General features: G+C 36.4%; 1 protein-coding gene across 1 annotated transcript in view; it reads right to left on the bottom strand.

Moving 5' to 3' along the window:
• Positions 1-1,427, bottom strand: part of LOC145671539 (uncharacterized) — a 936,709-nt gene extending 935,282 nt beyond the window's left edge. Inside the window, exon 1 of the mRNA XM_081740728.1 lies at positions 1,106-1,427. Within this exon, the coding sequence (XP_081596854.1) occupies positions 1,106-1,181 (76 nt within the window). The 5' untranslated portion in view covers positions 1,182-1,427. The remainder of the gene's footprint in view (positions 1-1,105) is intronic.
• Positions 1,428-13,988: the final 12,561 nt, after the last annotated feature.

The raw sequence follows: 13,988 nt of genomic DNA, 5'->3' as shown, positions 1-13,988 counted from the left end.
GGACATTGACTAAGAAGGAAGTGTATCATCAGTGGCGTTTTAGGCTATGGTGGAAGGAAAGAGAGGAAGGGGACGAAGGAGACTACAATTGATGGACGATATCAAAACAGAAATCAGAAGTGAAGATGAAGAAGTTAGCGGAAGACCGTGGAACATGGAAGCTTTTCAGCTGCAGGAAGTGACTTGATAATAATGTCCGACCACTTATTATTATTATTATTATTTATATTTGTAGTAGTAGTAGTAGTAGTAGTATCCATTTAGGCTAAAGGAGGCAGATGATTAATGACAGTGAATGATCACGGAAGAAGTGGTAACGTGAGAATGTAGGAGGAAACGGGAGACCCCAAGAAGACCCACGGACACGATGTTGTCCAATACAAGCTCACATGACCCGGGATGGAACGAGACACCTCACATCGAAGGTGAACACTCAACCACTGAGCCACCGTGACCCCCAAAACATGTAAGATAACTGGAAGTTTTATTATAATGTACTAATTAATACTATTTGCATATTATAGATAGATAGATAAAGATATAGATATGTCATACGTTTCATAATATGTTGGAAACCAATATGTATCACGCTATGCGCTAGTTACATACCACTTAACTTAGCAGCACTTTCTCAATTCTCGAAAGCTATTTCTCCAAATTTAAATGCTGCCCTTTCTTGTATCATTATTTTGGAGAAGAAAAAAAGTTGGCATGGATATATATAAGGCTTGAAATTGTCCTTACGTTTTCATATTTTCCCTCATGATAAATAAGATTATTATCTGACGTGTCTCGGCTAAAACCATCTAAGACTGTGAAATAGAGCATGCGCAGAAATGATTTCAAGGTTTGTTTTGGTGCTTTTCGTCGCAGATATCCAGCAAGTATGGTTATTTTCCAAAAATGTATAAAGTAATCAATGGAAAGCGCTTTTTCTTTTAACAAATGAATTCCATACCATTATTTTGGCGCCAAAAAATCTGCTAAACTTTTCGATATGATATACAGAATATTTGATATGCAAAAGAAACATATCGTGAGATATTTTTTAAAAGTTAAAACTACGAAATAATTAAACAAAAAAAGAATATTATCAAATACATACTGTGTGTGTCAAACTTCCTTATAATGGTTTCAATTATGGTATTCCTTGGTGCTACATGACCCCGCCGAACTGGCATATTTCCTTTTGAAAAAATTTTAATTTATAATATGAAGACGAATTTAAAAACGACACTGCAAAGCACTAGTTGAAAGAGAAGCACTTGTACACTTCACAATGTGAAAAAGCAAAAAAGACACACACACGCAAATATATAATATATATATTTATATATGTAATACATGGAATACACTCACTCCCTCCTCTCTCACATCGGAAACACTAGCTTTCAAACAAGCGGTACGAACTTCCACTTGCCGCGCACACGAACTCAGCATCGACTAACTGGGTTCTCCGTTCCAGTCAAGACAGTGGAGACATCGTGGGGGTGCGTACAAACCACGGAACAGCCAACCAACAGCATGTTGTGATGAAATTACGGTGAGCAAAAGAAGAATATATATATACATATACTTTATATACATGTATATACTTTTTAAAAAAATATTTTGTGCTATATATGTAAAAGAAAACAACGTAAACAGAAACATACATATCGAACACCTTTTCCTGTAAGAAGGAAAAGAGGACTTACCTATATATATATATATATATATATATATATATATATATATATATATATATATATATATATATAGTTATTTATATATACAAATATGTGTACGATATGATTATGTATAATCATATCATACACATATCATCAGTCAGTTCCGGTGGACAGCCAAAATGATGTTGGCATTGATTCTTATCCAGATGTTCGTGACGTGAGTGTATGAAATATACACAGCTAGCTAAGACTAAAATACTTTATTTTTAAAAAAAAAATGCAAAAAAAAGTCAACTTAGAAAAATTACTTCTTTTTTCCGTGTGGTTGTTTGTATGTTTGTGTGGCTTTGGAATTTCAAACACAAATAAGTGTTATTTCTTTGCTTTTTTTTACTTAAACAAAAGTGTTAAACATTTGTTAGAATTCTTCAAACATGTGGTTGTTATGTTAGATTAGATTATACTCAACACCATGGTATTTACAGTTGTAACCAAGGAGTTTTGAATTTTTTAAGTAGTACATAATACATTTTTTTAAAATTTAAATTTTCATGTACAGTCTGTGAAACATATTACTTTCTATGAAAATACCTCTTAAGGTCATGGTACACTTTGTTTAAAAGCTCTGTTTTCTTTCCGCGCCAATTTCAAAGATCTTTATTGAACTACAAGACTTACTGCTATGTAGTGATGCGAGGTGGAAAATTTTCCGCTATATTTTTCCGGAAAATTTTCCGTTCTAAAAAAATATTAGTAATCAAGTAACAATTTCTCAGTAATCATAAAATTGATTGAATTCATGTATAGAAATGTTAAAAAGTGAAAAACATTTAAAGAATCTGGAAATTTTCACGGCTCAGACAATTTTCAGTACTATGTAGGAACAAGAGAAACTATATGAATCGAAATATTTTCTGTCTTCTATGGAAAAATTAAAGAACTTTTTATGAGTCGGAAAATTTTCATCATTTTGAAGCAAAAAGTAAAACAAATTTTTGTGAATCGGAAAGTTTTATTGCTCTGTAGAAACAAGTGAAAGGAATTTTCATGGATCCGAAAATTTTCATTACGATGTAGAAACAAGTGTAAAAAAACAAACTTTTCATAAGCCGGACACTTTTGAATATCATGTATACTGATGTTAGGTGGAAAATTTTCCACTATATTTAACTACACATTGCGGTACAAAATTCAATTTCTGTAGAGGAAATTCGTCAGTAACAAATTACAATTTTCCAATTAGCTTTCGGAACCTGAAAATTTTCTAATATTTCAATTTGGGAAGTAAAAATTTACAGTGTTTCTCTCTATCTCTCCCTCTGCGAGCTCCTTCGTTGCTAAGCGGTTAGCATACGCGCCTTTGGAATGGGAAACCTGGCTTCGATTCCCGGCGGCAACTCACGTAGTTCGGATTCCACGTTAATCAGTTGGTCTCGTCTCATAGCCTCGCTGCTGAAAGGGACGTTAAATTCAAAATCAACTCAATTCAACTATCTGTGTGTGTCTGTGTGTGTGTGTAGGTCTGTATGTGTGTGTGTCTTTGCGTGTGTAAAGTACAGAGAAGATACATCGAGTTGTAGAGCACAAATATCCCATTCTATTATTTAAAATTAAACTTTATTAAAAGTGATTAATATCTTCCGATTGATAAAAACATACTCCACTTATTCCTACATCGTTGTTTAGCCGTAAAATTTATTGGTAATAAATACTGTCTTAAAAATTTTCATGAATTGAAAATCTAACTATTCTTCATTTCTTCAAAAATGTTTCAAAAACTCCAATGCGTTCTTCACTCAGAATCCACCTTTGACCTCGCAAAATTATATTTCGTCAGTGTAATACGCGTAAGAAGAAGTTTTCTCATAGCTTTAGTATTTTTCTAAATTTACATACTGCAACATTTATAAATAAGTAGAGATAATATAAATTATATATATATATATATATATATATATATATATATATATATATATATATATATATATATATACTTGTTCTATCAGATCGTCGTTATTTCTAACGCATTTTTATACATAATAATGATAGTTTTACAATACAAATATCTATTCTAAGATATTGATTATACAAAATCCCAACATTGAAATTATGATTTACGAGTGTTAAACACAATAAAATCAAAGCATTTCTTCTTATTTTCTGTTACAAAAATAATCTTCATAAGGAACTTTTATGTAGTTATTTCATTACATAAGCAGGCCTATATGTGAAGAAATAGTGGAATTTTGTGTTTTCTGAAATAATTGATAAATCCACAAAGCTTTCTTTTCGATTTCTTGTTACATTTTAAATATTGCAATGGGATATTTGTTCTCTACGAACTCGATGTATGTTCCCTGCACTTTACGGCTGCACCTCGTTTGCACACAGTTTTCTCCAAAGATCTACGATAATCTGTAGTTGATTGACAGCTGATCGAAAAGTATAAAATCGTGGTTTTGCGCACAGTTTTTAAATGCGACGTTGCCAAATCTCAATATAATCATGCTTAAGCAAATCATGCAGTAGCGCACAGTTTCAATACCTTAGAGAATAAGGATAAATATGAAAGATACGAAAGAAATATTCAATTCTGCTTGTCAGTGTTTATTATATTCAATTCTGCTGTATGGTACATTTTTTACAACTTTAGTCCTTGAAATTTGTGTCCTACAACTTTAAGATATTTCATTCTCGAAACTTCGCTGTGTGTGTGGAGTTTTGAAAGTACCTGTATAATTTCATGATTTGTTCCCTCCTTTGAATTTCTTCTTTCCTTTGTGGTTTCGAATCACCTTCCAGTACCGAAGCGATCTTCAAACGTGTTTCATGCTGTATTTCAAGTAATACTGATACTACCTTATGGACATCAGGTGCACTAGAATAGAACTGGCTGTTGTAGTGACGGTGGAAAGATTCTGGTCCATTTGTTGTCCTAGGTGCTGGAGATGGTTCACAAGCCCACATCACTGAAGGGTACCTGAAAAGAAAAGGTAATCATGAATACCATTTCCTATCACCGTTTATTTTTTTATTTTGAAATAATATTTTGATTTCCAGAACTGCTATAAAGTAGAAACTAATTTTCGGATCCCATTTCATATAATACTTTACTATTTCTGTGCGCTATTTCTATATTCATGCCTTTAATTTCTCAAACGAGAATGCTTCTAGCCTATATACTAGACAGTTTTTAATTACTTTGGCTGGAGACCCTCTACCTCTTTAATTTTGATATTTATCATTATTTAATAGTTAAAGCTAAGTTAAGTGTTTTTTCCCAGATCGGGACGGGTGTAAGCCACAGGGTTGTTATTGCCCCCAAAATTCATTATATCTTTTACATTTATCAAACCAGAATATTACCGGCAATTATCTTCGATGTAGTTGTTCAGCACATAATCTGAAAATCTAAATCCTTTGGTGTCAGGTGCCACCGAAATCAGATCAGCAAAGGCATCTGGTACTTGCTCTAGAGATAAATACGGGAGTCCAAAAAATGTCTTTAGCCAAGAACCTAAAAAGCATAGAAATTAAATTGAGTTCAACGTTGTTGACTTTTTATGGATAGTTCACAACTTAAATTTCCTAGAGTAGTCTTGCCCAGAGTAGTAGCCACAAATTCATATTTAGAAGACATAATCTAGTATCATGATAGTAGAGTTATTTCAAAAGTCCACAGCTTAAAGAAGTAACTATAAAACCGAAAAGAAAAGTAACTAAGGCACAAATCACAAATCACTAGGCCTATATAGAAACAACTATATAAAAACAACATCAAAATCATCAAACAACATCAAAATCAACAACAACTAAAAAGGAACACATACCTGATGTTTTCATTGCATGTAAGAAGGACTATTTGCGCTGCTTCATTGACGTACAGAAACCTTTATCCAGCCATAGTTATATCGTTCGTTCTTTCTTTCAATTGTTGAATAGCTTCGGTGATATCTTTTAGTTTACTGGGCATTTTCTTCCTCTGAGATCGATACATTGCTTCTCTGCATGTTTTCATAACCTTATGATCAAGCTTGTTCAAGCTTATCATTTTTGAAATCTCCTTTCTTATGACTTTATTTGGCCGTTCGTCAAGGCATTCTACAGCACGACGTTCACAGTTTTCCCTCAACAAATGCCTGTTAACATTTTCAATACTCCCTTGATGATTATGCTCCACTCCCTTCTGTAATACCCTGCTTTCAGTACCATCAACTTCAATTGTAGCCGAGCATGTTTTCAAGGTACACCTGCAAAATTAATGGTTTGGTGTAAGTAATCAATCATTAGTAGATGGAGCAATAGTGAGCAGGTGCCTCACCAAAAGGTCTATAGATTAACTCTGCTACTTTTGTATGAAAATGTATTCAAAACTGAAAATGTTCGAAATCTTAGAGTATTAAGTTAGTTTACATCCACTGCTTCATTACCTTACTTTAGCCAGTGAAGAGGCACAGTAAGCTACGTTTAAACTCAAGGATTATAAACGTCAACATAGTCTGTAGAAATTAAAATTGTTCACAAAGCAATCTGAGAAGAACAAAAGTTTCTGCTCTCAGCAGCAGTTAAATATAGTGCAAAATTTTCCACCTAACATCACTATACATAATATCCAAAATTGTCCGGCTTATGAAAAGTATGTTTTTTTTTTTTTTCACTTTTTTCTACATTGCAATGAAAGTTTTCCGATCCATGAAAATGCCTTTCACTTGTTTCTACAGAGCAATAAAACTTTCCGATTCACAAAAATTTGTTTTACTTTTTGCTTCAAAATAATGAAAATTTTCCGACTCATAAAAAGTTCAATTTTTCCATGGAAGACAAAATATTTCGATTCATGAAAAATTGTTCCCTTGTTCCTACATAATACTGAAAATTGTCTGAGCCGTGAAAATTTTCAGATTCTTTAAACAATCTTTCACTTTTTAACATTTCTATACATGAATTCACTCAATTTTATGATAACTGTGGAATTGTTACTTGATCCTGATATTTGTTTAGAACGTAAAGTTTTCCGGAAAAATATAGAAGAAAATTTTCCACCTCGCATCACGGCTAAACAACAATGTAGGAATAAGTGGAGTATGTTTTTATGAATCGGAAAATTTTCCGGAAAATTTTCATCACTGCTGGTATGTAGTTCCTGTGCACCATGATCGCTGAGGTGGTCCAGGCCTCCCATTAAAGATCTGGAGGTTTTTATTTGGATCTTGTCTTGAATATTTGACAATGGAGCATACATAGCTGAACGGGCCAACTCCAGAGGTAATTAGATCAACGCCGCTGCTGTGCACCTCTTTCGAGCAGTACATAGAAGTTATGTAACTAAAGTTTATATTCATGAATAACAGGGGTATAATTTACGCAGATCTGGGTAATTGCCCCCTCTCACCAAGTTAGACATATTTACTTTTTCGTCAGTAATACAGTAATAAACGAGTGAAAAATCGTAAAATTCTATTTATACCTATGCGTGACATCTTGCTTCCCTCCATCTTGAAACTAAACTAACATGACGCTCCTAGTGAACACTTGCTTCAATTTTTCTTCTTCTTAAACTTCTAGATTAGTGTTCTTACATTTTTAACTATCCTTTCCAGCAATGAAGGTACGAAAAAAGTGGGCCTGGATCTTACTTAAGGTTCTAGCGACTCCCATGGTATAAACCTGTGGTTACCAACTTATTTTGGTCGACGACACACTTTTCAGAGTGCCCACCTCTCCGCGACACACTTACTAGATTTTATATTAATAATAATATAAATTAGTCTATAATAGTGTAAGTCTATAGGTTTTTTAATAGTGTCTTGGTGTAGTGCTGAGCATTGTTCTCTCGCTGGGAGGCGTTGACTAGTATAGTCTTTTCAAAATTGGTTTTAACTGTAGTGATCGCAACGAGTCATGAAGTTTGATCTATTATAGTTGTATCGATTTCACCACCCAATAGAATACAAGGGCGTATTCCAGTCGTCAACCTCCATTATTGAAATTTCGCTAGTGTTATTTTTCACGCTATAAAGAACATCTGACGAGGGTACAGTGTTACCGAACTGCCGCTAAGTTTAGTTTGGCTTATTTTTGTTGTTGTTTTTGGTTTCGTTGTTTTCTACTTTCGGTGTTATTATTGTTAGCATTTAATTAGAATGATCGCTATCGTTCATGTTATAGTTCTTGAAGTTTTTTTTAGGTAATTCACAATATTTTCAAAGTTGGCAACATCGTTGGTTCAGTTCTCCTGTTTGAAGTTTCCTCAGGTATGCGTTCGGAAGGCAGCTCGTTTCAGTGTATGCGTTGGTATGGTTGCTGGTATGCGTTGGTCAGGTATGCGTTTCATGTAAAGCTCTACAAGTCGTACCGACTTCCGATGTATCACACGTGATCCAAAACAATTTTATGATTGGTGTAGAGCAGTGGTTCTCAACCTAATTCCTATCACGACCCCCATTTTATCATATTCTCTTGTTAGCGAACCCCCTTATAATTTCTGGTTGTAATAAGCTTGTGTGGGATATTTAATACACCTATTGCGGAGATCTCATGATATCCATGTATTTCTATAATAGCAGAATCTATATCCTGTATATAGTGGATACAATAACTTTCCTAAAAAGTGAAAGGATTAAAACGAGATTTGGACAGTTCATTCATATTACTTACAAATATCGAATCCGATTCGTCTTACTGTTTCAAAATGGAGGCCATTTGAAAATGTTAAAACTTCATAACTCAATTAATTTTGGGACATGTGATTAAAAAATAAAGTGATTTCTAATTTTGGTTAAATAACTTGGACAGTTGTTTAAAAAGTTATATTGAGTATTTCAAATGAATTGATAATGTGCGTTAGGAAGATGGAGCCGGGCATTGCCGCTCTAGTGAAATTACACCATGCTCAGGTATCTAATTAGCTTTCACTTTTAATTGTATTTCAATATGCAGGTTTTGTTGTATTTGTAATTTTCTGGTATTTCAATATACAGTTCTCATTAGTATCATATCGTATCTCTTTCATTTAAAGTGATTTTTTAAACAAATTTGCACCTGTTGAAAATATTTAGTAGACCTATTTTTTGTTGTTCTTAACAGTATGTATAAAAAAATAAAAATAGGCTTATCAGAATCAAAATTCAAAATAATATTTAAAAATATCTTCCAGGATTAGATTTAATTATGTTTATCTCTTCCGCTTATCTTCGCGACCCCCATGAAACCTTCTCGTGACCCCTTTAAGGGTCGCGACCCCCAGGTTGAGAAATATGGTGTAGAGCCCAGGATCCACGTGGTTATGTTTCATGATTTTAAACTCTAAAATATACATCGGTTGTGAACCACTGTTATAAAAGATATATAAGCTATACAGAGTTATTAATTTATGATATTCTTTAATTTATTAATGTTATCCTTAGGATTCTCGAATATTGCGTTTGTATGAAATTCACATATCAATCAACGTACTGTATCTCGCTAAATATTTCAAGAAGCCTACCAAGCTTTCTGCGGTCTCCAAGAGATATCGCTGGTGAGGGCCGGATCCAGGATTGTCTGAGGGGGGTGCACAAATAACTACCAAAATAACCAATCATACTGAAACTCTTCAAAGTGATATGTGACAATATTCATTGTCCCTGACAACACTGAAACGTAAAACTGGGGGGGAGTATTTTTAAAGAGGGTCGCAAGTGATATGCAAGAAAAAATGTTCTTTTCTCCTCCTGGATTCTGTTTTCTTCCCTACTGGACAAATGTTATATTGCTTTGCTTGGTGAATCCTTTTTATTCTATCTTTAGAAAATCAACTTAAACTATTGCTTTTGCAAAGCTCTGCTTTCTTTTAAGCTCCAAACGGAAACATAATGGCAGAAAGTGTCAGAATGTGTTGCTATTTTCACTGCTAGTTTCTCATTTTAGATAGTGCATATTTACAACGAAGGGGGGTGCACATGCACCTATGCACCCACCTAAATCCAGCCCTGCCGCTGGTGATTGTCGATGAGTTGTTGCTTGACTAATTGGAGTTGAATGTCTTCCTCCAACACCGAAGCTAAAACTGAAGTTGTGGCCTATTATTTAAGTGACACTCCAACCGTTAGTAAGATGTGGAATTAAAGGCAAGGATCCTACGAGGCATGGGCGCCGATTTCTCTGTGATTGTTTTTTTTTTTGGGGGGGGGGGGCATTCAGATGCAGAAAGCATATATGAGGATTTTAAGGCAAATTGCATTCAAATTATGCCAAATATTTTAAATTTATAAATACAATGAGGGTGCCCACATTAGGTTTGGGGGTCCCGGGCCCCCAGGATCGGCGTCCTTGCTACGAGGAGTCGAACATGAGATCACGTGCAGAAAGCAAGCGTATTACCCAATATCTACTTCAAGAGGCCGCAGACCTATTCGTCATAATTTAGCTGTTTCCAGCTTTCTCATTGGAGGAGTCCAGACTGAGGATATTACGAGCTTATGGACGCAAGCCCGGCAGCTCTCAGTGGTGGTCGACAGGGTGAGAAAAACAGAGGGTTTCACCCGAGTGGAGACTGCAGTACCGTACACGTTAGTGTGCATATTTTTGGAAGTTTAGCTTCATGATCCATTTCATCATCTTTCGTTTAACGTACCACTGTTCGATCATTGGTTTTCAATTCACCATCCTCATTGGCCACTATGGCCAGCTGACAACATCAGAGTCTTCCTGCGGCTGCTCCTACACCATTCGTTTTAGGTCATAAAGTAGAGAAACGGAAGAGCTACAAGGATGCATTTGAATCATCAGTAACTGCGGCACCACGACCAGATGAGAATATCAGGACTACCGATGACGGCAACATAGCATCTACATCCACATCTCCACCTCACAAGAAACACCACGACGATAACATCAGTATTGCTACTTCCGACGACAGCTCCCGACTCATGATAGTAGACGGCATCCAGCAACTGTCTCACAAACCTCAACCGGACGTACATACTTTTCTTTTACAAAATTTTGATCCAAAACTCCGCAACACCAAACTGTTACTTCAGCAAATTCTTAAATACCGACCACGCACAGAAATCTTACAAATTGTACAAACAGAAAACGGCTATATCATAGAACCCAGTGCTGTAGTTCTAAAATTTTCAGAGGGTCTACGCTGTTTTCTGATCATCTATGATTGTCATAAAACACATAGAAACCATTTTTTTAATGAAAACGCATGTATTAATTTAATTAAAATATAAAGGATACATTACTGTTTTATAGTCTAAAAGCATTTCATGCAATCTTCTTGATGGCACTTCTTACTTATATCACCACTTCCAAAGACTCCCACCAACCATTCACGGCACCATTCGATCCATGCCAAGCGTTTCACTCCTCTGTCCCATGTCTCCGGGTCCATGCTTCTTGAAACCACAAATCCATTTATCGTAAACAGGACATAGCAAGGTTGGCACCCAAAAAGAGCAGTCCACATCCAAGGCTTATCTACTGTGCTCGATTGCACGTTTTAAATGCCAGGTGATCGGCCCGGCACAACCTCCAACCTGAAAGAACAGGCTGACTGCACTTCCGAAGAAGTGAGCGATGAAGGCACCACATCCAGAGGCGGGGTTATCATTGGAGTCATAACCCAATTAAATAAATAAATATAAACGAAACAAAAGTAGAAAGTACTATACGCTTTGAAGCAGAAGGTACACTCTAATGATTACGATTAAGCAGAGGGTATATGCCGTGTACCGCCGTGTACCCTCGACTACAGCTCTGCCTCTACCGCATTTTGCCACAACCATCAGAAACAAGCACAGTTTCGAAATTTTCGGCAAGACTGCAAAACTTACGAAACTTCAGGACTAACATACCAAACTACTACCGCCACCAAGAAGATCTCCTACGCTATCTGTGGTCATTCGCGGAGTGGATCGATCGTACAGCGACGAAGAAATTGAGGAGGAATTACGTCAAGAAGGGTACGCATTCAAGAAATGTTTCCGCATCCGTAACAACCAAGAAGCTACTTACATGGTCCGGGTCTTAACCGAATCGCAAGACAGTATTGATGATCTCTTGAAACACGGGGCATACATCTACAAGAAACGACACAGAGTCGAACCTTCAAAAACTCCAGCCCCTTTACCAATACGTTGCGACCGCTGCCAGGAGTATACACATCCAACATCAAAACGCACTAATTCTTTCAAATTCGGTTACTGTGGTGGTCCCCAACACACCCGGACCTGTCCAAACATGCAACAACCACCTGACTGTACTACCTGTCACGAATGTCATCCTGCTTATAGTTACAAATGCAAATCGAAACCTGTTTCTCAAGAAGCACAGCCTCAATTAGTTGTTCCTCTCCGCATGCCCGATGCACAAAATCAAACCACTGAAACCTGTACTACATCCGATCAACCTATAACTATTAAGCAGCTCTTAGCTTTCATCACTCTGACACTTCAAAACATACATCTGTTTGCACGTTCTCTAGTTTTGCGACACGTTCAATTCGCTGCACAATCTGTCTTTCACCTCCAATTTCATACAGCTTACAATGGACCAACAACGTACTTCCATACATTTACATCACAACCAAGTCTCTAAATTTCATCACATCATGAGCATCATGGATTCAATCTTTCTCTTTCTTAATATTCGTTCAATTCGTTCAATCATCACAAACCACTTTTTCAACCACTCCTGGAAGAAAAAGCAAACGCTTTCCTACTGAACGAAACTCATCTTACTCCGAAACTGCAATGCAAATTCCAGGCTACACTTTAATCCGAAAAGATAGTATTCTACCAGCACGACGTGTCAACGGTTTCTCACCTCCCATACCGCATACACGCAAGCCCAGTTCAGAATCTACCGGAACATATAATAATCACACTCTATTACAAATTAGATTCCATCACCATAGCAACAATCTACGTTCGACTAGGCCACCCAATTCCTCTGGCCATCTTTCAGTATATTTCAAATTCCTTTCAGCGCTATATCATCTTAGCTGACATCAATATCCATAGTCGTTCTAACAGAGACAAAACGAATTTCTTGAACTTCATCACCACTGCTACAACGGGCACATATCATCAACTGCCAAAACCGACAAGCCCAGATTCTAACAGGACTCCTGACATAGCTATCACTTCAGCTACCTTAACACAGCGCACAATAATTGACGTCTTAGATTCTTTAGGAAGTGATCATGTACCGATCAAGCTATGCATTCAAAGTCGCACTCCACGACCTATTGACGCAACTCCACCTTGCATGGTCCCAAGATATGATAAAGCAGAGTGGGAAAAGTATCGTTCATATCTTTCAAAACACCTAGAAGGCCTTGATCCATCCACTACCAAAGATGAACTATATCGTATATTGGACACTATTACACGTCATATGAATCATGCCTCAGCACAATATATCCCACAATCGCAATATACACCATATAAACCTAAACTTCCGCCGCAATATCTTGCCATGGTGCACATTTTTTTTCGTGACTACAATCATACAGGAAGTCGTGAGTCACTTCGTCATCACAGAGCTCTTCAACGTACAGTACAAAATTACATCAAAGCACACAAATTACGTCAATGGGTAAAACCCTGCAACTCTCTATCGGAGACATCCCATCTTTCACGTTACTGGAAACGCTTCAATGCACTTACTGGTAAATTTAACAAAACATCCTATCCACTCATTCTTAACGACACACCACTACACTCTGATCTCGATAAAGCAAATGCCATCGCCACATATCTTCAAGATATCTTCACATCTCTTACACCTGATCTACCTGTTCATAATCATTCGGTAGATCGCTTTGATTTTTCATCCGCTCATCTTCAGCCAGACGCTAAACACCCGCCGAATATTGACAGACCACTAACAGCGACCATCACTCCTGACGATATCACTTCAGGCATAAGAAGGAAACATAACACAGCTCCAGGCATAGACTCCATCTCTTATCACCACATCAAAGATAGTTCATATGTAGTTCTTTACTTTCTCTCATTCATCTATACTTTCATCCTCCGTTCTGGATTTATACCATCCCAATGGAAGACGTCTAAGATCTTGAAGTTTCTTAAACCGAATAAGCCCCGACAGTATCTCTTTATATCGCCCTATTCAACTGACACCTGTGTTCAGTAAATTTTTCTAAAAAAATCCTAGTTCAACGTCTACACGTCCATCTTACTCATTATAATCTTTTACCACGTTCACAAGTCGGATTTCGTCCAAACTACAGCATCAACGATCAGTTATTACGTCTCCTTAATCACATTACCGCCATTACAATACATCACGACCATCTCGTCTTAC

The sequence above is a fragment of the Thermobia domestica genome, chromosome 15 (assembly GCF_964235325.1).
Source record: "Thermobia domestica chromosome 15, izTheDome1.hap1.1, whole genome shotgun sequence".
In the NCBI taxonomy this organism is placed as follows: Eukaryota; Metazoa; Arthropoda; class Insecta; order Zygentoma; family Lepismatidae; genus Thermobia; species Thermobia domestica.
Note: the sequence above shows the minus strand (reverse complement) of the source record. Positions and strands in the feature narration are given on the sequence as shown.